The sequence below is a fragment of the Artibeus jamaicensis genome, unplaced genomic scaffold (genome assembly GCF_021234435.1).
Source record: "Artibeus jamaicensis isolate MK-2021 breed Jamaican fruit bat unplaced genomic scaffold, CSHL_Jam_final contig_3174, whole genome shotgun sequence".
In the NCBI taxonomy this organism is placed as follows: domain Eukaryota; kingdom Metazoa; phylum Chordata; class Mammalia; order Chiroptera; family Phyllostomidae; genus Artibeus; species Artibeus jamaicensis.
In genome coordinates, this window is record NW_026521738.1 from 5,541,066 (window position 1) to 5,568,492 (window position 27,427).

The 27,427-nt window shown below is 40.9% G+C and overlaps 1 protein-coding gene and 1 non-coding gene across 3 annotated transcripts; both read left to right on the top strand.

Moving 5' to 3' along the window:
• Positions 1–205: 205 nt before the first annotated feature.
• DNAAF10 (dynein axonemal assembly factor 10) lies at positions 206–27,309 on the top strand. Of its 2 annotated transcripts, XM_037126298.2 has the most exons (8): positions 206–504; positions 8,428–8,528; positions 13,841–13,971; positions 16,020–16,121; positions 19,710–19,825; positions 20,461–20,595; positions 23,243–23,340; positions 25,648–27,309. In XM_037126298.2, exons 1-8 carry the CDS (start codon positions 322–324, stop codon positions 25,853–25,855), a joined length of 1,074 nt encoding a protein of 357 aa, XP_036982193.1. In that variant the 5' UTR covers positions 206–321; the 3' UTR covers positions 25,856–27,309. The 2 variants fall into 2 exon arrangements, with proteins under 2 accessions (XP_036982193.1, XP_036982195.1); XM_037126300.2 differs by lacking the exon at positions 20,461–20,595.
• LOC119035096 (U6 spliceosomal RNA) lies at positions 5,183–5,284 on the top strand. Its single transcript, XR_005079711.2, has one exon. It is a non-coding gene; the product is annotated as a U6 spliceosomal RNA (small nuclear RNA).
• Positions 27,310–27,427: the final 118 nt, after the last annotated feature.

A 27,427-nucleotide genomic window follows, 5' to 3' on the forward strand; every position in this document is an offset into this window, starting at 1 on the left:
AAATATGCCGTATTCGTATGTTCTCCATCTGACCCTGCCATGGCCAAAGCATTTTGTGATCTCTAACCTGTATATATGCCAAAGGCAATCTATAAAGGCGAAAAAGTAAGTTTGTGCCATCTGTTAAAAAATGTCTTGTGTGATTTCAGCAGTGCATCTGGCATTATCTGAGACAACTAAATCCGACTAGCTCGGGCGCCATGGGGCGGATACGGCAAGCGGGAAGGACAAATTGTCGTCAATGTTTGTAGTCTGGTTTCTAGGTTAGGGTTTCGTCAGGGTTGGGAAGTACTAGTTGGCAAAGGAAAAACCGGGTGGATCATGTCGGCTTTCGAAAAGCCTCAGATCATTGCCCATATCCAGAAGGGCCTCAACTACACAGTGTTTGACTGTAAGTGGGTGCCCTGCAGCGCCAAATTTGTGACCATGGGCAACTTCGCACGGGGCACCGGCGTCATTCAGCTGTACGAGATCCAGCACGGGGACCTAAAGCTGCTTCGGGAGGTGGGTGCTAGGTTGAGACTGCCCAGTCCCGGGATCTGGGAGTGCCGTTGGGGGTCGAGTGTGGTTTCTGGGGGGGGGGGGGGTTGCATTCTTTTTTGCCAAAACCTTCGTACAGTGAACATCAAAAGCACAACTCGAGCTGCGCGGGAGTAGCCAAGTTGATCGCAGATTGAGGCATACTTCCGACGTAAAATACTTACGGTCGAGTCCTGAATTCTCAGTGGGCTAGTTCACCCGCGCCCTCCCGGCCCCTTCCTCCGACCACCCCCGCAGTAAATTCCAGGTCTTTCGGGGGCGGTGCACAGTTTGTGGGAAAATCTGTTAATTGGACCCTGTTTTGTAAAAGGCGTTTTCATACAAGCAGAGCCAAAGCGGGCACCGGTATCCTACAGTGTAATTGGAGGAGGCCACCTACCATTTATTCTTTCAACTAGTCAGTTGATTGCCTGGTATTCCCAGCCTTCTGATGACAATCCCCGATCTCATGGAGTTTTCTAGTGGGAGAGAGAATCAGTTAAATAGTCAAACCGACGGTGCATGACTAGAAACCGGGATGAATCCTCCAACATAAAAGCACGGTTCTCTTAGAGTAAAAACAGACTGGGCATGGGAAGAAACTATCCTGGCCATATTAGGAGTAGAGGGGAAGGTTTCCAGAGGAAATGGCCTGGAAAGCTCAGTGGTGGAGGAAAGATTATCTTCTTAAGAAACAGGAGTTGTAAGCAAGGACCAAACGTTGCAAGATCTATAAGGCATTTAAAATTCATGCTTTTTTTTTTCCTAGGAAAAACAAAGCATCATTGAAGGGCTTTAAGCAGTGTGTGGCATGATTAGGTTTACAAGTTTTGTTAAGGTCGCTAGTGAAAGAATTTAAAAAGAATGTAGTTAACTAACATTTTTATACCTACTTAAAGTTTTAAAAATGCCTTGATTTGGATTGCCTGAAAAGATAAAGATCATACTCAGGTGTACGATAGGGTTGCAGGAGACTGCAGGGAAGGTTGACAAATCCAGGGATCAAAAGCTATGGGGAGAATTGGAGGAACCGGAGGTTGAACTGGTAGGTAAAGGATGAGTATAAGATAGAAAAGCTTAGTTTAAAAGGTAAGTTGGGCTCCATCCTACTTTAAACTTCTGTGAGTGCCTGTGTCCTTGTTCGGTTTAACCATCTTCTGTAGTCAGGGCCTCAGAGTAAAACATGGCTTGTTCTTTTCTATTTTTCCTTAAATTGTTCACCGCTTAATCCTTAAGTCACCTGTTACAATTCTAAGGTCCAGTCAGATTATTTGATATACAAGGAGGGGCCCCAAAAAACCCCAGAATTTATTTATTAAAAAAGTATGTATTTATTCTTTACATGGTTAAACTTCAATCACCTTCAAAGTACTCTCCTGTTTGATGCAACACACCTATTGTTATATTTTTCCCACTGCTCAAAACAGTTTTTGAACTCTGCAATTTTGATGCCTGTCAGTGCTTCTGCTGTTTTTTGTTTCACCTCTTCTACCTTGGCAAAGTGTTTCTCTTTGAGGACTTTTTTCATCTGGGGAAACAAAAAATGTCACTGGGGGTGAGATCCGGAGAATAGGGAGGATGGAACACAGTGGGAGGAGTGATGCTGCGTTTTGTTGTTGTTGTTTGTCAAAAACTGCTGAACAGTCAGCAAGGTATGGGCAGGTGTGTGGGTACATCACCTATCATGAAATGGGCAAACACGTTGAGTCTTCAAAAAAAGAATTAGCTGAAGCTGAACGCATCCTCTCACAACAAAGCCAGCTGGTACACTGATACAGATGGGTTCCCAGAACACTCACCTGGTGGGGGAACCTGTACCACAAGGGGCCCACCCTCCAGAAGATAATTCCAGTTCTGGTTGGCTACCCTCTGGTATGAAGTCCCTACCTGATCCCCACAAAAAGTAACTTTTCTTACATTGAACTCTTGTGGTGCTTACTATCTATACCTGAAATATGTCATTCTGTCTCATTACTCTCTAATTATGTTGTAAGCTCCTGGAGAGTAAGGACAGTGCATTTATTTATATGGTATGTAAGAAGCAGAAACTCAATCAATTACTTGTTAAAAGAACGAGTAAATGTATACTTATAAAGGGTAATTTTTTTCTTTCAGTTTTATTTGTATTAGTTTTAGGTGTACAGCTTAATGGTTAGACAGTCATTTTACATCGTATAACTTGGGTGATTTAAATATCAACTTATTGATCATTTGATTGGGGTCAGGAATTTAAACAAATGGGAAACAGAATAGCAGAAAGAAATTTAAAGGTGGAATATTAGGAACAAATACCAACCAGAACTCAACCAGGGAGCATCTACAGACTTGTGACTACTTTTTTACAAGACTGCATGATTTACCTGTTTCATAAAGTGAAGCAGTGCTTTTTGTCTCTTAGAGATTCTGGAGGAGTCTAACAAGTTATTTGAGATAATTTTGCTTCTTAGCAAAAGTAATGTGCTAATTGTAAAATATTTTAGAAATATTTTAGAAATATTTAGAAATAAAATACAGATATTTTCCTTTACAGATAGGAAAATATCACCCATGATCTCAACCCCCAGGAGTAACCACTTTTCACATTTCACCTGTGTCTTTTGGGTCTTTTCTTTTTTCTACCATAAACTATCTGCTGAGGGCCATAGGTGTTTGAAAGATGTGTTCTCTCTCCTAATGAGCCTGCTGTTTAAAGAGCAGATAAAGTAAATGCAAAAACACGTCAGAATTTACATCGGAATTGGCTGTGGTGATGCAGTGGAAAAGCATATAGACTAAGTACGAGCTCAGTGATCCTCAACTCTTACCATGCATCATGATCACCTGAATGTGGGTTGTTGCTGTTGGCTTTGTGTGTGTGTGCGTTTTAGAATATTCGTGCCTTGGTCCCACCTCTAGAAGTTCTGATGCACGGGCACTCTTGCGTCTAGAGTAGACGGAAGTCTGAAAATCAGTAGTTTGTCAACTTCCACCAGGTGATTCTAATGAGTACCAGGGTTGACTACAATGAGGCTAGATGAATGATTTTATTAACATATTAGGAAGCATACCTGACTCTGTCACTGGGGGGCCTCCTCAAGTCATGTACTCCAAGGCCTGTGCATCCAGGATAAAAAGGAAGGAAGAAAACGGGTCTTCGTTGGTGCCTTCCGTTCGGGTTACTGAAGATAGCTGTGGAATGAGGGCAGGCCTCCCTGCGCAGCAGAGCGGTTTGTCGGTCACCCGAGGGTGTCTGGCCAAGAGTTCAGCGAGAGCTGAAATCCATCTCTTCCTCAGGCCTTCCCTTGTGAGACCTCAGTGGCCTGTCAAAGGCACCTTTTTTTCCTAATTGGCATGAAGGACTAGGGGTAGCCCTGAAAAATGGAACTGTAGTTGGGGATATTTATACTTTAAATTTTAGTAATAAACTAATACAGTACTGCTTTTTTAGCTCCTGTGGCACTGAATTCACTGCTTGTTAGCATTTGGTTGACTAAACCTTTTAATGTTAATTAAGCAGTGCCAGGATGTGGAGGAGGAAGTACTGACAAGCTGTATTAGACTCACTCACAGACAGAACAAAAAATAGCTCTCACTAGCATCACCCATCAGGGGCTTCTTTTTAATCATGTTAACTTAATGTAGCAAAGAGAACAAACATCTGGGTCAAATACAACCACGATGGATGGTCATTTTCACTCACATATAGCAGCGGGTAATATATACTAATTATCATTGTGTATCAGTTTCACAAAGTAGAGCTTCATTTTTTCCTTAGGTTCTTACCAGAGAATGTGTTTATTGATTTTAGAGAGAGAGGAAGGGAAGGAAAGAGAGAGAAGCGTGAATTGGTTGCCTCTGTACATGGCCCTACTGGGGATCTAACCCACCCCCATCAGAGGTGGGACCCACAACGTTGTGGTGTAAGGGATGGTGCTTAACCAACTGAGCCCCCTGGCCAGGTTTACTAGCAAGAAAAATCGTAAGTATTCTTTATCAGTTGGAGGGGCAGGGAAGGCCTCTTAGAGAAGGTGAAATTTGAAATGAAATTGAATTCAGAGAAGGAAGACGCGATCCAAGGGAAGAGCAGCCCAGGCAGCGGGCAGAGTGAAGGCAAGTGCCCTGAGGTAGAAATGACTTGGGTGTGTCTGAAGAACAAGGAGCCAGGGAAGAGGGGAAGCCGGAGAGCCGCAGGCCCAGTTTCAGAAGGGTTTTGTATATTTTGTATGCCACAGGGTAGGTGGCAGGCCTGTGAGTCTCTGCCTCTAAGTGTAGATACATGTTATTTCATCCCATCGTATTTGCAATAAACATCCACTTTTAGAATCTATGAAGTGACAAAGTGAAACTACTACACTGGCCTGTCATGTAATAGGTGCACAAAGCATACATGGTCCTCAGTTTGGTCTCTTCTAAGGTGGGAATTCTACGTGTTCAGGTGCCAGAACATCTGGACATTGTGCTGCCGTTTGTGAAATATCATGAAATGCTGGAATAGTTCTGACTCTGCACAGGGAAGGGTTTTTCCAGTAGGGAAAGCTGACCATATTATAAATACTGTGATCTTTACATTGCAGATTTCTCATCCTCAGTTCCAGGTTTTCTTGTTGGTTGTTCATTTGCTAGTACTATCTAAGTTCAATTTCTGGAAGAAAATAACACCTTTAAAAAATTATGTTATTGCATTGGCTAATATTGTTCTAATACTAATATTAGAACAATATAGAGAGGATTAACATGGCCCCTGAGCAAGGATGACATGCAAATTCATGAAACGTTCCTTTTTTTTTTTTTAAAGAGAGAGAAACTTAAGTTGTTACGAGAAGGTTAGTGTATTCCAGGAGCATGGTTTGAGATTCTCTGTTCCAAAGGGTCCACAGGGGAAAGGTACAGGAATAACATGGGGAACAAACTCCGTGTTTCCCAAGGTTTTATTACCAGCATTGAAATCTTAGAAGGACTGTATGCTCACTGCAGGCACTGAAAAGTAGAGGGTAAGCGTTTCTCTCCCATGGCCTGGGAAGAAGACTGGAAACCCCAGTGGGATTATGGGAAGCTGAACACTTTAGCTGGTGAAGAGAATTTTCAGAGTTGAGATCTCAGTATGTGATAGAGCGCCCCATGGCTCCTAATCCTCTGAGTCCCTGGAACCATACTCTTGCCCATTAGGGCCCACCTGTCTTTTTATGGAGAGGGCTGTCTTCACCCTCTGCCTCAGGGTGAAGGGTCATGGTCATTACCATGACCTAGAGCTGGGGCAGGCCAAGGGCCCTGTGAAACCCAGGGGACAAGGGCGCAGGTAGCTCTTTCATCAGTGGCCTGAGCTGGAAACTTTGAAGTAGCTTAACCATGGAAACTGTGTCCTAGCAGTGGTACTGTGCTTCTCAATATTAACAGTGTTATTCCAGGTACTTTCATTTGAGGGAAAGGGAAGGCGGGGAGGACCTAAGTGATTTGAAAACTGTCTGCTTTGCTAAATGGACAAAATTTTTGATCCTCTGTATTGCCCCATTATAAGATTTCTCTGCTTAATAAAATTGGAAAAATAACAAATAATACCAGTTTGATACAGTGAACCTTCTGTGGTTCTGTGCTTCCCATTGTCTTTTCCATTGTTTTTGTGGATGGCTAATTTTGTTTACTGGTCAATTCCAAGGAGGTTGTGAGTACTTTACTTTATACCCAGCTACATAGTAATCACTCATATATATAGATCCCAAACCATGAAAAAGCTCAATAAGCTGAGAGTTTCCAAAGCTTTGTGCCGTATAACCACATCTTTGAATCACGAAAGGAAACTTTAGTTGTAGTTTGTGGGGAGTGAATTTCTTTTCCTTTTCTTTGAAAGTTGCTGTGAGTATTCTATATGGAAATGTCCAGCCAACCATCGAGAGTGACAGGGAAAGTATTTTTTAAGTTACATGCAACAGGCCAACCCAGTGGGAGGGGCGGAGATTGGCACAGGACCTGGAGGGCTACAAGGGGAGATGCCCTGGCACCTGGAGAGCTCTGTTCACCCAGATACGTTGTTTGTTGGAAAAACTCAAGTCAAAGGACAGTACGTGATGATCCTCTTTACGTGAAAACAAACCTGGGTGCGTCTATAAATGTATAGAAGGAGGTTTAGAAGGATGGGGAGGACTGCTGGGGAGTGTCAAAGGGAGACCCACTTTTTGCCTTTTAGTCTTTACTTTGTTTCATTTTTTAGAGGGAAATGTGTTACTTATGTAAATGTTAAAGCTAAAAAATTGTGAAGATTGTAGAGGCCAAATAAGAGGAATAGTTTTGCCCTATCAAGGCTGACAGTAAACGGAAGGTGATATTATGAGGCTAGAGAGTGGTCTGGGACCGGCATCAGATCCTGGCCTCAGCCAGGTCCAGGTTGTCCAGAGTTCCCGCGGGCTGAGCCAGAGGAAACGCAGGCTCCAGGTGGGACGTCAGTGACCTGGGCAGGTGCATGGGGTCAGCAGGGACTTTGGAGAAATGAGAAACACCGGAAAGTGCAAGATGAACAAAAGACCTGCAGAGGGGTGGGAGTACGTGAGAGTAGCAGATGGCATGTGTGTAGGTGGGAGGAGCTGGGTAGGCGCTGGTACAGTGTCCCCCTTATCCACGGTTTTGCTTTCCACAGTTTGTTAACCGCAGTCATAAGGAGCGGAAAATTCCAGAAATAAGCAATTCATAGGTTTTAAATTACACACCATTCTGAGCAGCGTGACGTAATCTCCCACCATCCTACTCTGTCCCACCCCGGGTCCGCAGTGGAAAACCTGTTAGTCACTCAGTAGCCGCTTTGGTATCAGGTTGGTGGTCCCAGGATCTCAGTGTCCCAGTGCTTGTTCGGGTTATCTTTATTTTACTTACTAGCAGCCCCAAACCACTCACGTAACTTATAAGTACATTGTTATAATTGTTCTATTTTATTATTAGTTATTATTAATCTCTTACTGTGCCTAATTTATAAACTAGACTGTATCATAGGTGTGTGCAGGAAAAAACATACTGTATATAGTGTTCAGTACTATGTCTGTTTTAGGCATCTGCTGGGGGTCTGGGAACATATCCCCCACTGTACTGGGGTTGTTAACTCCTTGAGGGCACGGCCAGTCTCTTCTTCCCGTGTGTCTTCTTCTGCCCAGGTCATTGACTTGCATACGGTAGGAAATCATTAAATGTTGAATGCTTGAATTGGGCGAATCTGTAAAGCTCTAGGCTTGCATATCTTTATCTACGACAGGGGGATATTATATTAGGTAATTTCGAAGGACCCTTTCAGTGATATGGTCTTCTTCATGTGACTTCCATAAGCCACATGCATTGGTGTATGGTTATTTTATTAATGGGACTATAGACAGTACTTGGAGCAGTAGGCTTAAATGAAATGAACCTGAAAAGATCGTCTCATCCATACCAATAGCAGTGCCCTTGGTATACAAGGGTATACAAATCTCTGTGTATTGCAAGGGTCCCACAGAGAATAGGTCATAAACATTCTCAGTTTAGTGGGTTCTGCAGGGAAAACTGTAAGAGACTCATAAACATCTTTGTTCCTGTAGCCATCTGGAAAGCGCGATATCTTCATTACGTTCTCATTTCTGCAGAGGATTTTAAAGAGGAATATCACATTAAGTCCTGAAAATTTTTATATTTGCAAACCAGTAGATATGGTCGAGTTGTTAGCGGTTGAATGTCTTACTAGCGAGATGAGAGGAAAGGCAAAATTAAAACTCATTTTGTAGACAGTTATATACTGTTAAACTATAGGAGGATGGCTAAAGGAAAAACATGATAATTTTTATTAGAAAACATTTTAATTGCTCTTTATATTATGTGCCTTATTTCAATCCCATAATAAAGGTGTAAATATCATGGATTATAAGTACGTAGCTGCTTACATAAATAATGTATCCTCTCTCTCTCCCTTTTATCAAGATTGAAAAGGCCAAGCCCATTAAATGTGGAACATTTGGTGCAACATCTTTACAGCAGAGATATTTAGCTACTGGAGATTTTGCTGGAAACCTTCATATATGGTAAGATCACTTAATTGCTATGAGACAAGCAGTTTCTTTGATAGTCACGTTACTCTTCCTCTGAAAGAATTCTAATTTTTCTTTAGGTATTTCAAATAATGTTGTCAATTTTTATTTCTACATATGCTGTTTGGAGCTTGCATTAATACCTTGTATTTGTAAATAAGGTCTGTTCCCCACCACCGTGAGGGATACAGTATATAGAAATGAACATATTGAACTTGGGGGGAAATTAGATATTGTTTGCATTTCAGCAGTACCTTTGGCATTACAAAGTGATACATTAAGTTTTTGTTTGTTTTAATTTTTTAATGTAGAACTCCTAGTTCTTTGAAAAAGTTTTTTAATGCATTCGCTAACATCTGAGCACAGCTTATTCGGAACACATCTGTTGAGCAAATAGATAAGCCTGTTTTGAATGAGCAAAATCACAATTGTGCCAGCTGCTTTTTATCATGTTTTACCAAGAGTTATTTCCTCATATTTAAATTGAAGTTGAGTGAATTCAAATTTCTCTGTAATTAGTTTTCAGGAATATCTCTTAATCTTCTGAAGTACACAGTCATGTTCTGGAGAGAAACTGTCTTCCCTACTTCATGTTTTCTAATGTAACTTTTCTTTTTCTTTTTTTCCCTATGTATAAGTATGCTTTATTTATAAAATAGGAATACCCAACCGTACCACACCCCATGTTTGTAAGCAGTAGCGACCTGAGACTTGCGGGAAGGCCCGGCCATAACAAGGCTCCCACTGTTTGAGGGGCCTGAGACGAGCAGCTGATGTGAAGGAGTCAGAGCCCGGAAGGCGAAACCCGCCCCGAGGGGCCCGTGGGGCCGGGACTGTAGCAACTGTTGTAGAGATAGTTGTATTTATTACTGTAGACATAATAAAGGTGAAAGGCAAGCAGTGGGTGTACTGACACTGCGAAATTCCACTTGTGTGGAATGTCCAAAAGAGGTAAATCAATAAAAACAGAAAGTAGATTGATTGGTGGTTGCCAGGGGCTGAGGGAATATTAGTGGGTGATAACTAAGGGGTGCAGGATTTCTTTGGGGGAGCATGAAAAATGTTCTAAAATTAGATTGTGGTGATGATTGTACAACTCTGTGAATACACTTAAAGACAATGATTTGTACACTAAATAAGACAAAATGTTTCAGATTCAGAAAATAACCAGGGTGGGTACGGCAGCCAGTGGGCCAGCCCTTCGAGAAGCCTGGGCAGCTCCACTCAGGTTCCTGTGGGGAAGAACACTCCCTGCTGCTCCCTCCAACCCGGAGCTGAAAGGTGCTTAATGCCCCTTCTCCCCTTGCCCCCATGTCCCAGACATGGACACTGAGGCCCAGAGAGGCATGAGGACCGGAGCCCAGGTTTCCAGCTCCTAACCCAGCAGAGCATGTGCCCTCTACCTCAGGAAGAGGAAGAGAGGGCCAGCCATCCCCAAGGAGCTACCGTTTGATCTGTCAGGCTCTGACTCTGTCTCCGCATAAGACCGAACTGAGCACTCTGCTGAGAGTGGCCCTGCTGGAGATGACAGTCCTGTCCCTAGCAGGTTCCTCTTTGAACATTCCACTCTGGCCCCATCCAGGAGCAGTGTGGGCTTTCTGAGGCATTCAGGGCTTCCATGGGTTCAATGGGACACAAGGAGTGTTTGCTAATCCCAAGTACCAAAGGCAGCTGTGGGAATAGGGACCAGTGAGCCCAGTACTGTACCTGCCAAAGTGCTCTGGGCAGGCCACGTGTTGCAGATGTGACCCATTCAGGGCTTTGTCAGTCAGCCAAACCCTGCTTTCCTGCAGCACTGTTAGGGTACGCTAAACTTATTTTTCTTTTTTTAAATATATTTTATAGATTATGCCATTACAGTTGTCCCATTTCTCCCCCTTCATTCCCTTCTACCCTGCACACCCTCTCCCACCCACATTCCCCCCTTTAGTTCATGTCCATGTGCTTTAGTGTTTACATTTCCCATACTATTCTTGTCCTCCCCCTATTTTCTATCTACCGTCTATGCTACTTATTTTCTGTACCTTCTCCCCCCTTCTCCTCCTCCCACTCCCCTGTTGCTAACCCTCCATGTGATCTTCATTTCTATGGTTTTGCTCCTGATCTAGCTGTCCTCTTAGTTTGCTTTTGTTTTAGGTGTGGTTGTTAATAACTGTGAATTTGCTGTCCGTTCACTGTTCATCTTTTTAATCTTCTTTTTCTTTAACATTTCATGTAATAAGGGCTTGGTGATGATGAACTCCTTGAACTTGACCTCATCTGAGAAGCAGTTTATCTGCCCTTCCATTGTAAATGAAAGCTTTGCTGGATAGAGAAATCTTGGTTGTAGGTCTTTGGATTTCATGACTTGGAATACCTCTTTCCAGCCCCTTCTTGCCTGTAAGGTCTCTTTTGAGAAATCAGCTGACAGTCTGATGGGAACTCCTTTGTAGGTGACTGTCCCCTTACCTCTTGCTGCTTCTAGGATTCTCTCCTTCATTTTGATCTTGGCTAATATAATTATGATGTGCCTTGGTGTGTTCCTCTTTGGGTCCACCTTCTTTGGGACTCTCTGAGCTTCCTGGATTTCCTGGAAGTCTATTTCCTTTGCCAGATTGGGGAAATTCTCCTTTGTTATTTGTTCAAATAAGTTTTCCACTGGTGGCTCTTCCTCTTCCCCCTTCTGGTACCCCTATAATTCGGATGTTGGAGCATTTAAAGATGTCCTGGAGGTTCCTAAGCCTCTCCTCATTTTTTTGAATTCTTGTTTCTTCATTCTTTTCTGTTTGGTCATTTTTTTCTTCCTTCTGGTCCACTCCATTGATTTGAGTCCCAGTGTTCTTTCCATCACTATTGGTTCCCTGTGCATTTTCCTTCATCTCACTTAGTGTAGCCTTCATTTCTTCATCTAATTTGTGACCAAATTCAACCAAGTCTGTGAGCATCATGATCACCAGTGCTTTGAACTGTGCATCTGATAGGTTGACTATCTCTTGGTTGCTTAAAAGTATTGGCTCTGGGGCTTTGATTTTTTCTTGCATTTGAGCTTTTCTTTTGGCAACCCACATCTCTGGGTTGTGATGCTATATGGGGGGGTGGGGTCAGAGAGGGAACAGTGGTGCTTGCTCTGCTCTCTCTCATATTTCAGTCCCTTCCACCACTTCCCACAAGCAAACCAGGCCCTTCTGGTGCTGGTTCCTGGGTGGCTGGGCTTGTGTACATTCTAGGACCCTGTGGGTCTCTCCAGCGAATTCTCCTGTGAGGCCGGAGTCTCTCCCTGCACGTCAACCCCCCATAGCTGGGAACCTGGGTGGAGCAGTCTGTTTCGCTCCCCAGTTATATGTGTGGGAGTGTGGGACCCTCCAGTCAGCCAGCCACCTTGCTTGCAGTACCTCGCTTCACACTCTTCCCCTCGCTGGGTCTGCCTGTTGCCACCCTGTGCTTGGGGTCTTCCAACCAGTGCCTGGGGCCCAGGGTCTGCCTCCTGCCACCTTGCGGCCCGGGGTGCCTTGCACACCCAGTGTCACCACTTGTGCCCTGACCCATCTCCGTTTGGCTGTCCAACTCCGCCCCGCCTACCCATCTGGATGAATGTGTCTATTTCAGCTCCTTGGCTGTCCCACTTCCATCCAGTTCAGTTTTCTGTCAGTTCTGGCTGTTACTTTGTTTCTAAATTTTTGTGGTCCTTATTTTGGTTGTGTGAAGGGAGGCACAGTGTGTCTACCTACTCCTCCATCTTGGCCGGAAGTCTCCTAATGTAACTTTTCTTTATTTCTCGAATCTGCTACTTTGTAATTAAATTACTTTGACCTATTCATCTGTCTTAGACTCCTAAAATAAAATACAATGAAGCTATTTTAACTCACCCTTGTTTTAACTGCTTAATAATTAAGTTAGCATTTATTACAGTGTATTAGTTCTTAACTTGCAGAACCATATATTTTGAAAGAAATTGGGAGAAAGACCAATCTGAATGTTATTTTTTTTTAAATAAATATATATATAGAACCAGTATTACTTATTTTCATTGATAAGTCTTATTTTATACTTAAAAAAAGTAGTTTTTTTTAAATCTGTAAAAATCATAAAATAGTTTTTAAAAAAGAATTTATGTATCTTTAGAAGTGAGGGAAAGGAGGGAGAAAGAGCGGGAGAGAAACATCGGTGTGAGAGAGGAGCTAGGTCGCCTCTTTAAGCCCCAGCCAGGGACTGAGCCCGCAGCCCAGGCATGTGCCCTGACCCGGAATTGAACCAGCAACCTTTTGCTTTGTGTAATGATGCCCAACCCACTGAGCCACACTGGTCAGGGCAGTAAAATAGTTTTTTAAGTAGAACCTCAATCCTGTTTAGTATCTTGATTCTTTCTAGTAATGCTACAAAAGTAAACATCGTTTCTAAACTAGATTGAACTATCTCAAATCTGTTAAGTGAGATTTTACTAATCTTGGCTCATTAATAAATTGGGATTACGTTATGAAGAGCTACACTCTTTTTTTAAGTGTAAGTTATTGAAAGCTGACTTGTTAAAGAGAAATGTGGATAGAAGCTTAATAGAAAAGCAGAAGGGGACAAGCAAGAAAAGGGATGTATTAACATAACCTGCTCAAGCCAGGCATCGCCCAGCCATGTGCCGTGGACCCAAGCACACATACTGTTGTAATTGGTACTGTGCTGCATTCTTTTCTCTTCAGTAACCTAGACCAACTGCAGCCAGTTTGACTGAAATACTTGGGACCAGCATGATGAGAAACTGAAAAATGTAAAACTAGATGAAAATCAGTATGGATGGGATTCAGTGGGGAAATGTAATAATACATTTTAAAAGGAGAGTGTATACAAGGTACACTGTACTCATAATAATAAACCTCAGAAGGTGAAACTGCTTTGGAAGCATTCTGAATCTTTTGAATTTACTCTATATATAAAGAAGTAATTATCAGACTTCAGTCTCAAAGAGCCAGCAGGTTTGGGACTCCACCCCAGAGATCCTTATTAATTATGTTTGGGGAGAAGCCTGCAAATCTGCTTTTATTAATAGGCAGACTTGGTAATTCATGTCCAGAGGTCCTGGGTAGACTGCCGTTGAAGAACCCTAAGTCCAGTAGACTCGCGAGTTTGCATTCTAAGTTGGATAAATGACTGTCCTCATTGACGGTTCAAAAGGTGCTAAAGTGGAGAGAAGTGATTGGGAGTAATTGTACAAATTCATAGCAAAAACCCTTATTCTTAAACAAAAATCTAAAGCTGGTGTGCATTCTTGAATTTCAGTAGTGGACTGAATGTCTAGGACATGCGGTGTGAGTGAGAAACTGTCCTCTGCTGTTTAGGAATTTGGAAGCTCCAGAGAACCCAGTATACTCAGTGAAGGGCCATAAAGAAATTATAAATACTATCGATGGTGTAGGTGGACTAGGAATTGGGGAAGGAGCTCCTGAAATCGTGACTGGCAGCCGAGATGGTAAGTCAGTGTATTTTCACTTTTTTAAATGACAAATCTCTGTACAGCGGTCCATACTCTCTATGTGGAAGTCCTCAGTAACCTTGACTGGCTGAATCTAACAACCTACTTTTTTAATAGGCAAGTTCGACTGCATGTCCCTGAACTGTTCCATTCTTGAGTATTTTGACCTAGAGGCATGGCACTTCCTATTTTACTTTTGAGCCAGTTCAGCTACGGTACTAACCATAGTTTCCCATGAACCTTGAAGGATTTAAAATTTCTTTATAGGTGTTCGAGGCAGCTGACAATATAATGTGGGTGGCAGCTTCTCATTTTCTTTTTTTAAAAGGCAGGATCAGTACTTGTGAAAATTGTCACATTGACAGCTGGCTGAGCGCTGAGGTGCTGCGCTCCCTCCGCTGAGCACCGTGGAAGGCTCCCAGCCTGCCGGCTCTGCCTTTCCGCTCTGCAGTGACTGGAAAGGAACGGGTCTTCAGAGAAAAGTGAAGTGGAACTTTCTGATCGCTACTCAAGGGTGGCTGTGTTTCAGAAATCAAATATTCTTTCCAGTCCTAAAAACAGGACGGAATATAGAAAGAAAAATAACATTCAGTCTACCACGCTAGCATCATTCTTAGGTTTGTCTTATACAACAATCTGTCATTATCGGTGTGGGCGTGATTCTGTATGTTACTTTTTCCATTTAATGTTTTGTCCTACATAAATGTTGCTGTTCCCATGTGGTTCTCAATTGTCATTTGAACACATTTGAACACATGGCTGTCACATTCCATCCTGCGGATGAGTCACAGCGTTTCTAACCATGCCTCTGTTATAAGCATTCAGTTTACCTTAACTTTTTTGTCTATTGTTTTGGGAGAGTGACTTAAAAATAATGAAGGAATAGATATGATCATGTATATACTTCTTTTGGGATAAATTTATCTTATGGTTTTTGAAATTTACTATGACACTTTCCAAAGTACTTTTTGACCTTACCACCTACCGTAGGTGGGGTAGGTTTCCCACCTATATCCTTCCAGCAGGAATTTCCTTTTTCCCCTAATTTTACAGATAAAAATGGTACTTCATTCCACCTTGGGTTCTTTCTCTGTTTGTTTGCTAGTTTATTTTGATTTGTGAATTGTCTGTATTCTTTGTTTATTTAACTATTGTAAACTTAATATGAATTTTATCGATTTGTAAGTGCCCTATAGAGTAATATGAACCTCTGGTCACATTTGCAGGAAATTTTTTCTCCTTCAAGCAACCTTTTCAATGACCCGTTTTATTTTATTCTTGGAACTAAATCTAGTGGAATAGCGCCCCCTTTTTTGTGTTTATTTTTATCCCTTTTAAGGATTTTTTTTAACCCTTTTCCTGTCCTCTCTCGGGTACTGGGCTTTTAGCCATTTTGTTACATGCATTTGTATTTCTCACAGATGGTGACACCATTTAGTTAGTAGTCCTGTAATTTGCATTAAAATGAGGAAGTGGAAATTAAATTGAGAAGAATTATTTGTTAATTTTATTTAATGTTTCCCTGTTCTCTATTGCCCCAGGGAAATTAAACTTAATTATATATGACATAGTATTCTGAAAGCCAATATAAGAGATCACAGATATAAAAATTAGTTTATTTATCTGCATAAGAATAATATCAGTGATTATGTGGGCACTAAGGAAATAATTAAAATGGCACTGGTATTATTCTAAGTAAATAATATTAGCTTTACGCTTAAGCAAAGAAAATAAATCATGATTCGACTTCTGTAACGTTTATATTTGCCTTGTCAATCACACTTTGTTGGTAACCTAGAAACAGGTGTTGGCTTTGCTGTTTATCCGCTGGAAATACAAGTCAGACAGTGACATACGAGTTCTATCTCTATATTAAGTTATATTAAGTGCAACTTACCCAGTGAGAAGTCAGAAAAACGTGACTATTTTTCAGATGTTACATCTGTAATGTTGCCATGTACATAGGAAGCCATAGGAAGAGAATGCAGAAAAGAAATGTTGTTATTCACTGTAGCATTTTGCCGGCTCCCTTTTATTTACGACAGGAACTGTGAAGGTTTGGGACCCAAGGCAAAAAGATGACCCTGTTGCTAATATGGAACCTGTACAAGGAGAAAACAAGAGAGACTGTTGGACCGTGGCATTTGGTAAATTATTGGAGGACTCTCAGAATTGAAGTATCAAATGGTTAAAAGCACAGTGCTTCAAGGAAGTCCTGGTAGTCTCTTTAGAGTCTGTCTTGTGATTATTCTGGCAGCTTATTGGGTCAAGTAGACATGGTAGTTAATGTCAGCCTCTGTGGCCTGGGTTTGAATCCTCACTGTGCTGCTTACTGGCTCTGAGACCTGAGGCAGGTTCTTAAGCTCCTCTCTTTCTTGGTTCTGGATGGAAGTTATAGTGGAATTTACTTAATAGTGTTATGAGGATTCAGTGAGTTAGTACATGGAAGGTGCTTAGAGTTGTGCTTAGATTAAGTGCTTACAAATAATTTGCTATCACTATATACTTGTGTTTAACCAGGTAATACTGACTTAGTTAGAACTAAATGCCAGTAATGGGCTAAGAGCCCCAAGGGGAAATGGGAACAAATCTTACATTAATTATACTCTGCATAAAGTATGTTTATTTTCTAGGAAATGGTTATATTATTACACATTTCTTACTTATAAATTTGATAACTGTGTTCCTCTATTAACATATTTAAGATGAATGTTAATTTTGTAGGACTAATTGATGTTTACCTTGTATTTCTTGCTGAGCATCAAAATTAAAATAGTTTTTGTTAGTATGGAATTTTCTCAGAAAACTAAAAATGGACCTGCCTTTTGACCCAGCAATTCCACTTCTAGGATTATATCCTAAGAACCCTAAAACACCAATCCAAAAAAACCTATGCACCTCAATGTTCATAGCAGCACAATTTACAATAGCCAAGTTCTGGAAGCAACCTAGGTGGCCATCAGTAAATGAATGGATCCAAAAATTATGGTACATTTACACAATGGAATTTTATGCAGCAGAAAGAAAGAAGGAGCTCCTACCCTTTGCAATAGCATGGATGGAAATGGAAAACATTGTGCTGAGTGAAATAAGCCAGGCATTGAAAGACAAATGCCATATGATCTCACCTTTAAACAGAAAAGCTAAACAAGACAAGCAAGGAAAATAAAAACAATGACACTGAAATAGAGAACAGGCAGACAGTGACCAGAGGGGAGAGGGGAGGGAATTTCAGGGGGAAAAGGGGAAGGATTTACAGGAACAAGTATAAAGGACACATGGACAAAAACTAAGGGGGGTGGAAATGGGAGGGAGGTGGGGAGCATTGGTGGGGTGGGCTGGGATGGGAGTAAAAGACAGAAAACTGTACTTGAACAGCAATTAATAAAATAGTTTTTGTTAGATGGGTCATACTAATTTTTTAATATTCTTATTTTATTTATTTACTTTAATAAAAGAGAGGGGAAGGGAAGGAGAAAGAGAGGGAGAGAAGTATCAATGTGTGAGAGATACATTGATTGGTTGCCTCTCACACACCCCTAGCTGGGGACCTGGCCTATAGCCCAGTCATGTGCTCGGACTGGGAATTGAACCAGCGACCTTTCAGTTCGCCAGCCAGGGCTCAATCCACTGAGCCACACCAGCCAGGGCCGTACTTAGTTTTAAGCCTCTATTTTCTTTCCCCTTTTTCTTAGTGTAACCCTGTGGAGATAACAGGCATTAAAATTGGGGTTTAACAATATGTGAAACTGTTCAACTTTTTATGTTATTTTTAAATTGGACTTATTTAAAGTTTTAGAGTTTCAATTTAAAAATTAAATTATTGTATGGGAATTACATTATGTGTGTATATTATGAGCAAAAATATATAAACTTAAGACATACTTGGGGAGATTTGCACTATTAGTGTTTAGGATCATCTAAAATTGATATAATAATTAAAAGGGCTCACTAAAGTCCATCATTGATCTAAGGAACATAAGTACAATTTTAAATATAGGATATTAAAAAGAAAATCCACTGATCTGACAGTTTTTTATGGATGCCAAGTAGGTGCAAAGTTGGGCATATGAGGGTGAAACATGCATTGTCTGGCTTCAGGATGCTTATCGTTTAGTAAAGCGGATGTGATGTCTGCACTAACTATAGCACAGGGTCGGGGCGACGAAAGGTCACGAGAGGCATGGGCCAGTGCAGAAGGAACCCTGGGGGAGAGGTGACTGGGAGAGCGGACACTGACCCGAGGCCAAGGGCATATGGGATTTGAACCCCTGAAATTGGAAGGAAGTGTCAAGTGTAAGGAACAGCTTGAGAAGTGTCTAAGAAGGTATGTAGACGCAAACACTGTAGTGGAGGACTAGCTATAAAGATGGCTCAGAGCCACGGCCAAGAGGTGTCTGGAGGTAGTTGTCAACGTTTGGAGGATCTTTCAAGGGTGAGATACGATCACAGCTTTAGGAGCATTAACCTGGTGTTGTGCAGTGGGACAGAGGTGAGTGGCAGAGGGAGCATGAGTTCTGAAGTTTTGCATTATTCCAGGGAAGACATAAGTTAGAAGCAATGAGAATGGGCCAGAGGAGATTGATTCAAAACATAATATTATGGCAAAATAAATAGAATTTGGAAATTTTTCAGAGATGAACAAAGGAAAGGACTATGTCCAGGGTGACTAGATTTGGAGGCTGATTGTGGGGAGAAGGATATCATTAATTAAAGAAGTCTCACAAAAGGATATGGCGGTTTATAAAGGAAGATGGTGAGGTCAGTTTTGGACATCCGGAGTTTAAGATGCTGTTGTATCATCTACGTGGAGCCCACAGTGGAAATGCAGGGCTAGAGTTTATGAAAAAAGAGGAGGTGGAGGGAGCAGAGAACAAGGGCGTTGGGATGAGATGCCCAGATGGCCTCCCACGTTACAAGGGCCTCCCTCTCGCTTCACATTTCCTTGGCAAAAGGCACTACAAAAGAAATCCCTGGAACCAAGCAGGACGAATTTAACTACAGACTATACATTTACAGGTGTAGTCATATAACTAAAAATATATCACAGAGTGCTACAACTTCTGGTTTCCTTACAAAAGTGAAGCAACATCAGAACAAACGTTTGCAAAATAAATAAGTTTTAAAGTAGTTTCTACTTGCTTTCATATATAGTTACTACCAAAGAAAGCAATGAAAGCATAGCTGGATTTATTCTACCAAACCCTGTATGTTTGGACTGTAGTTGGCCTTTTTGTCTTTGCAGATACAGTATAGAGAGAACATTTGCTTTCAACTTAGAATCCAATGAACATTTTCACACATCCCTTCTGTTTAGAATGAGCTTTAAAAAAACAATACGTCAGCCCTGGCTGATATAGCTCAGTGGATTGAGCACAGGCCTACAAGCCAAAGGGTTGCTGGTTCGATTTCCAGTCAGGGCACATGTCCAGGTTGTGGGCCAAGTCCCGAGTTGGGGGCACACAAGAGACAACCACACATTGATGTTTCTCTCCCTTTTCCTTCCCTTCCCCCTCTCTAAAAATAAATAAATAAAATCTTAAAATAAAACAATATATCAGATACCAAGTTAATAATTCTGATGTCCTCTCAAGATTGGTAACCTGAGGTTCTACCCAATGTGATTTTTAAAAATCTGATTTATTATAAATCATATGCATAGCTTCATAAAATTATTTTAGCAGTCTTCAGATTAGCATTTATGAAAATCTGAAATGTCATGTCTTGCTTTGCAGGCAATGCTTACAATCAGGAGGAGCGGGTTGTCTGTGCTGGCTATGACAATGGGGACATCAAACTGTTCGATCTCAGAAGCATGTCCTTGCGGTGGGAGACGAACATTAAGAACGGGGTAGTGTGCATTTGGATTCTTGTTAGTTCCTCAGCATGTTTTCTTCCCCCTCTGAACTGCTGTCAAAGGAAAGTGACTCTAGTAACTCATCTCAGTAGAACCCCTCTACACCAGTGGTCTTAACCTTTGGGGGCTGGGGAGCCCTGTGGGACTCTGATGAAAACCACAGACCCTCTCTCAGGAAGTGACCCACCCCGAGGTGGTCGAGCAGGGCCAGGGGAGCGGTGAGTCCTGCAGCCTGACTGTGGACACCCGGGGGCCATGTGCTGTGATGTCAAAATAGGCGAGTAAGAGGCCTTCTGCTATACTAGAAAGCCTGAAAATAGCTATAGCTTCCCCTGTACTGGCACATTTTTGGTTCCTCAGTTGTATGACTCTTGTGGAGAATGTGGTTCCCTCCTGTTTTCTAGAGCCAGCCTTCACTTAATTGTGTAAATATAATAATGGGGAGCTCAAGATGGTTTTGCTCTTTTTAAGCAAGAACCAGCTTTTCTATGGTGTAAAACTATTTGATACATTGATTGTTTAAATGCTTTCAAATGTGCTAATAATTTTAAAGCTGTTTTACTTCTTTTGAAAGAACCTCCTGAGTAATAATCATGAGACCATCAATAATAAATATTCTCTATTTTCAGGTATGTAGCTTGGAGTTTGACAGAAAAGATATAAGCATGAACAAGTTAGTAGCTACATCTCTGGAAGGAAAGTTCCACGTTTTTGACATGAGAACACAGCATCCAACCAAAGGTTTTGCTTCTGTTTCAGAAAAGGTAACCCTGAGGGAAAATCTTTCTGTGAAGAGGAGTGTTCACAGCTTGCTTTAGACTAACAAGTAGACTTTGTCACCAAGGTGTCTTCCAGATCTTTACGTGAAGGGAGCTATTTTTATTATGTTCTTGTGGGATCTTGACAAGTTTTTTCTGTGCAAAGGATACTTTTCCCAAAGTTTATCAGTTGTAGACTTCTTAATTACAATAAAGGCCGCAGTTGGCTAGGAATTGTATTTTATAGTTAAGGAGCAACCTTAGGACAACTAGTTGATGGTGGGAATTTGATCGATAAAACCTAGCATCATGTTTCCTAATACATATATAATATTAGTGTTAATACCTGATTATGTACTTGGGTGTATACCAATGTATACCTTAGTATAGTACTTATAGTTTTCAAAATGTATCAACATATATTATGTAACTTAACCACATTTTATTTAATATTCCAGTTGGCTACATTAAATAAAATTATTTAAGTGTTAACCACTGTGATTGATACATAGTAGGTGTTCATAGCCACACACATACATACTTTGCCTTGTTTCAAACAGTATTCGATGTAGTTTCAAAAAAAACATGGTATTACAACATGAGAAAAATGGATGAAGAAAGCAGGGCAAAGGGAAAATACTTGTTAAGAAAATAAGATGATATCTGGAGTAAGGGGATTGCATAAATTGCATGCTGAAACATCCTGTCGTGTGCAAGAGATGGGTTAGAAATGTGACTGAGCTTCCGCTAGTATAAAAATGAAGATCGGCTATAGATTTGTAGTTTCCATAAGATTAAAGTATATACATTGTTCAGGAAATAAAAATTCACTTCTTTTCTTACTCTACCATGGATTCGGTAGTACTTCTTAAATGTTTCTATTTTTGTCTTATATTATTATTACAATAATCATTATTGCATGTAAATTATATTCACTGCCTGATGACCTAAATTCTTAAAAAGATAACTATACATTGTAATACTGTTTTGCCTTTGTAGTTTCAGAATATGTTAAGTATCTGTCAACATAAAGTGCTTTACTAGATTGTTTAATATACATTTGTAACATGTTTCTCATTATCTGTAAATTATAGTGTTATCATCAGAAATTTTTTTTCGAGGCCCTGATGGGGTAGCTCAGTTATTAGCGTGTCATCCTGATACGCCAAGGTCGTGGGCTGGATCCCCCCCAGTCAGGGCACATACAGAAGTCAGTCAGTGAGTGCATAGATAAGAGGAACAGCAGATTGATGTTTCTCTCTCTCTCTTTCTTTTTTCCCCATTCCTCTCCCTGTCTCTCCCTTCCTCTCTCTCTAAAATCAATACATAATTTAAAATTTTTAAATTTTTTCATTTAGTTCATTGCTAAGTCTGACAAATAAATGGCTGTTGTATTTTAAGAGGCCATACCTCCTCTTGTCTTTTGTGTTTTTATCAATTTCCAGAAGAAAAAGAAGTTTAAGGTACAAAACAAATTAAGTTTTAAGACCTTGAACTCAACCACTTGCAGACTCACACATTAAAGTGTGTATTTTGAGATGTGTTTTTATCGGCTAATGGTAATTCTCTTAAAAGACTATTAAAATCAAACGTCAGGACTAACCACTCACTAAAATGTGAAGTGTCCTAGGTGTGGCTTAGATCGAGTTAGCTGGTGTCCTGCTGCTACGGAGGGGAAGTCTCTCGCCCCTCCCCCTGCCAGAACCTTCCCCCCCACACACACACAGTGACTAGATCACTGTTAGGGTTGATTTACTGGCCGTTAATGTGCTGGTACCCTGTTAATTTTATCCGGTTGCCATTTTTATCTTTCAGTTTAATATGACTGATAAGGCCTCGGCTTATTAATGACCATGAACAGGCTATAAGTCCTTATGGCCCTTACAGTGACGGCCAGGCAAGTCCAGTAGTGCAGACTGAATGAACATAAAGCTCTGGGAGCTTTAAGTTCCCATTTGTTCTGTGGGAACTCTCTGTACTCTCCATCCAGTTCTGCTGTGAACCCAGAACTCCACTCAAAAATAAAGCTTTTTTTTTAAAGGATTTTATTTATTTATTTTTAGAGAAAGGGGAAGAGAGGGAGAAGGACAGGGAGGGAGAAACAGCAGTGTGTGAGAGAGACATTGATGAGAGAAAACCGCAGCCCCAGGCAGGTGTTGCGCTGACCAGAGTCAAACCTGCGAGCTTTCAGTTTGCAGGGCAAGGCCCAGCCGACCGAGCCACACTGGTCAGGGCTCATGTTTATTCTTAAAAAATGTATTCTCTCTTTATTTTTTCTTTAGCAAGAAGTATGTGTTTTTGTACTTTGAGGGGTGTTTTTCCTCTTTAGAATGCGCTAGGGATATAAATGTATAAAATCTATTTGCATAATGTATATGGTAGCATAAACTTAGACTTTTAATCTGATAACATCTTTTTAAAAATCCCTTAGAACTTTGTTTCATGAAGCAATAAAGAAAAATGATGCCTTTTCTAATTTCTGATGGGTTCCTATAAATCTCTGTAGCCATTATAAAGAGAAGTACCAGAAAATAATTTACTTTTATAACAGTCGTTGAAATTGTAGAAGTAAAATTTATTTACAGGGCTCCTCCTCTAGGGCGGTCTTTCCCCTATAAACTTACAAACCAGGTGTGTGCCTCTGCCCGTTTAGGCTCACAAGTCCACGGTGTGGCAGGTCCGACACCTGCCGCAGAACCGAGAGCTGTTCCTGACAGCAGGGGGCGCCGGCGGCCTCCACCTCTGGAAGTAGTAAGTCCGCCCGTGCACCGGGCTTTTTTTTTTTAAGTTACTTGTGGGCGTAAAGTAGGATTAGATTGAACTTTTTGGTCTTTTTTTCTTCCTTTGACTTAGTTCATTTTGATATAATTTAAAATTTTACGGTATTACATAAGTACTTTCTGAACATTTTTTACAAATCTACTTATTTTAGACCTAGATATTAACCTTCTTTTGACATATGAAATATGTTTGTTATTTAATTGTCTTCCATATATTGTAATGGGTCAGGAACACTTCTCTTTATAGATTTGAAACCATAGGTTTTTGCTAGTTTTTTTTTAATAGGAAAACTTTTCACCAAGGCTTTTGTGAAATACAATCAGGTTGTTAGAACATACCTCTGGGAAATAGGGAAAGGGTTGGAATTGTTAGTTTTAGATCCTAATAATTCACTACCCCAAGTTCAGCTATCATCCTTGTGACTGAACCAAAGCAGAGCCCGAGGATCCTGATTGGTGTCCAGCAAAAGCCTCGTCGGTGAGCTTGTTTTCTGCATTCCTCTGCCCGGTGGGTGACAGGGAGCTCACTGCACCCGCACTGGGAAGCCTGGGGCCGGAAGGTGGCAGGTACTAGACGGGCTGCTGGTTTAAAAAGCCTGATAAAAAGTGTGTAAGTGGTTATCTCTCTGTAAACATCACCCAAGAAAAAAGAAGAAAAAAAACAAGCCATAAATGAAAGCTATTTCAGAAATACAGTTTGGAAAAAAGAAATAGAAGAAAAACACCATCTTTGATACTTCTGAGACTTTCACATTTACAAAATAACTTTCTGTTTATTAGCTCCTTTTAGAAGCTAGAAGGGGTTCTGAAAAATAGGGGTACAAAAGTATTTAGGGATATAGCTGACCCAAAACTGGGAGTGAGTGCTCTAGATCGAAACAATATAGTTTCTGTGAATAAAAAGCAGAGAAGTGTTAACAGACCCGGGAGACTGATTGGTAGGTGGTTCATTGGGTCCCTTCTCTGCAGGCACCTTCATCCACTGCACTCGCCTGTGCCTTCCAGCCCCAGCAGCACTGGGGAGACTGCAGATCATCCCCGCACCACCACCCCCAGCCTTGCAGCAGCACCGTGCTGTGCTGTCAGTGCCTGGTGGACAGTCTTTCAGCTGCTTGCTGGAAGCACTGAGTCCCAGTTTTCTTTGTAATCCCCACATGGATTGTTTCCCATGTGATGTGAAAACACTTTTGCAGCTAGAATTTTTTACTGTTGTGGATTAAGTTAATAATCAGTGAAGTTGGGTCTTTATGCAATTAGTAAATTGTGGTTTATCTCAAAATTAACTTTTAATCCTTAACATAGCAGGTATTTTGTCTAATCTTCAAGTTGGTTTAGAGCTTTGTCTTAGGTAATACCCCAGCAAAGGAGAACTGGTCTAAGTAAAATATTTAGCTTCATTTCCATTTGCTAGTCTCTCTTGGTAGTAATGCAATAAAGTTATAAATATTTCTTGAGCACCGGCCAGGAATTTCTGAGGAAACTCATCTAGTTATTCAGGAATTGTTTTGTGAACAAATGAACTCCAACATGCTGATTTTTTTTCCATATCTGAGACATAAAATATCAAAACTTTAATAGTATGGAGGGTTTAAAAAATCTTTGCTATTTTTTAAATACTAAGTTATCGTAGCCTTTACCAAGAGACATGAAAAAAATCTGTAGGCTGTTTATCCATCTGACTGTTTCATTCCTTTTAATCAAAAGGAGTTGTAGGGTCTGAGAGGAGGAGAGAATAGTAGGTTATCTGCCTATCACTTCTATTTCAGCTCTGCCTTTTTGTTGCTTTTTATCCTGAAACGCTTAGCCTTTATTAGCATTTATAAAATATAGGTAGTCTCATAGTTGATACCTAACAGGCTTTAAAAGGCCTTCTGACAAGGAGCAGTACTCCAGTAGCAGTACTTCACTAGGAACACATCTCCGGGCCTAGGGGATGTTTCTTTCCCCTTCTCTTGAATCTGGACCAAATAGTATTTAGTCACCTTCATCTCTTCTTATAAATTTGTATTTTCAGTTGAAAGGAAATCACATGTTTCAGAATGGCTTTTTTCTTTTTTGAAGCATGATGTGTAGGTCTAAAATCTCCTCCCGGCGGTGTCTCCCTGTAGGAGCGGGACACAAGAGACCCTTGGCTGGGACGGTATAATGGAGCCCTGGGGTAGAAACCAGTGCCTGTCATCCGTCCTGGAAGTGTTAGATGAGGTGCTGCCAGTGTCACCTACAGCTTTTGCCTGGGCACATGCTCTGTCTCATTTTACCTCTTTGTTCTTGTTTTCAGCGAATACCCTGTTCAGCGGTCAAAGAAAGACTCCGAGGGAGTAGAGATGGGAGTTGCGGGTTCGGTCAGCCTTCTGCAGAATGTTACGTTGTCTACCCAGCCCATCTCCAGTCTGGACTGGAGTCCAGATAAGAGGGGCCTTTGCATTTGTAGTTCATTTGATCAAATGGTAAGAGTACTGATTATTACAAAACTCCATAAAATCTGATCTGAAGACTTTGGACTTTGAAACCACCCAGCAGAGCACTCATAAAATTCAGAATGTGTTCTGGATCCTCTGGCCCTCATTGAACAGGGCTGGGTTTGACTGATGGAAAAGGCCCGACACAGACCTCCAGGCTAGCCTCTGTCTGGGCGTGCAGTGCCCAGTGCGCTCCAGCCGCCTGGCTGGTTGCGGGCTCGCTGCCGCACACGGGAGCACCCCTGGCTCCAGAGCCAGCTCTGCTCCTCCCTCCACTTCTGATGGGAAGTTGATACTTGTCTGTATCTAAAGACATTTAAATTTGTTCTGCATCCCCAAAGTCATTATCTTACAATAAATGCTTGTGTTGCATTTCAGTCGTGGCAGGGATCACTTAATTGGTTTTAAAATGGTTTGTCTTAGGGAAACTGCTGTGAATTAACCCTCACACTTTGAGAGATTCCACGGTGCCTGAGTTTCAGTAAAAAATACTACTTTATAAAAATACCAAAGTAGTATGGTCAGACGAGATTGGGGTTCATGTTTTTAGCAGTGTAACTCATAGAATGATATACCATGATCAACAGAGACCTCTTTTTTGCCTAAAAATGGGAGCCGGATTAATGAGACTTTTGTTTGTTGACCATGGTAAGTGATGTTGAGATGTACAAGATTGTGGGGGTTTTGTAGCCTTGCTTTTGGTCAAACTTTTAAAATATATTTTATGAATAAATTTTTGTTTTTGAAATCTATGGTAGAGTTGATTCTTTTAACTTAGTAGTAATAAAACTTAACACCATCACTTATTTTGATTTATATATAAATGCTTAGTAAGTAACCCTGAATCACGGTTTCTTCGATGCTCACCGGATCTTTGGCTGAGCTCAGGGAGGTGTCGGTCACTTCCTGTTCCTGCCGAGCCTGCCCTCCCGCCTCCACTGGGGCACAGAGCCACCTGAAACATTCGTAATGCATGGAATTCATGTGGGGTTCTTGGAAAGTCATTTGTTTGGAATATCAAATTCAGAAAATTAATTTTTAAAAAATCCCAACATCTTGGATAGAACAATACTATGGACATGATTATGAAAGTGAAAATCAAATTGAACTTTCAGAATGCCTATCCCTGCTGACTTTTTGTGATTTTCAAAGAAAATGTGAAAAATTTGTAAAATCCTTTCTTACACCACTTGTATTTGGTGGTATGGTTAGAGAGGTTGAAGTTAAGAACAATACATGTATTTCACTAGACCTAAGATGTCATCGATTGCAGAATTATACCATACCTCTGAGAAGGAAAAGTGTTGCCAGTGAAACTGATACAATGCTTTCTTATCACTTCGCATTTCTTTAAATGTTCATTGACCGTCTTTATTAAAGTTATTTGTATGTATGTTTTTTTCATTATACATTACTCTTACATTACTCATCCTTAAAAATGAAAATATGTACAAAATAAACATGGTATGGTAGTCCTCAGATTTCTTCCTGTTCAGAGTCTGATCTTCTAAGTCACTTTTTGAATTGACTCGTCCCTGCTCATTTTCCTTAGTGTTGTCATTCATGCCTTTGAAAGTGTTGACGATACAGCCATTCTTG

What these genes read in the sequence shown, in the direction of transcription:
- DNAAF10 (XM_037126298.2), top strand. Translation starts at nt 322, where the DNA reads ATGTCGGCTTTCGAAAAGCCTCAGATCATTGCCCATATCCAGAAGGGC. An exon ending in CTGTTGGACCGTGGCATTTG is followed by an intron (nt 16,122 to 19,709) that starts GTAAATTATTGG and finishes CTTGCTTTGCAG; the next exon opens with GCAATGCTTACAATCAGGAG. An exon ending in GGCCTCCACCTCTGGAAGTA is followed by an intron (nt 23,341 to 25,647) that starts GTAAGTCCGCCC and finishes TCTTGTTTTCAG; the next exon opens with CGAATACCCTGTTCAGCGGT.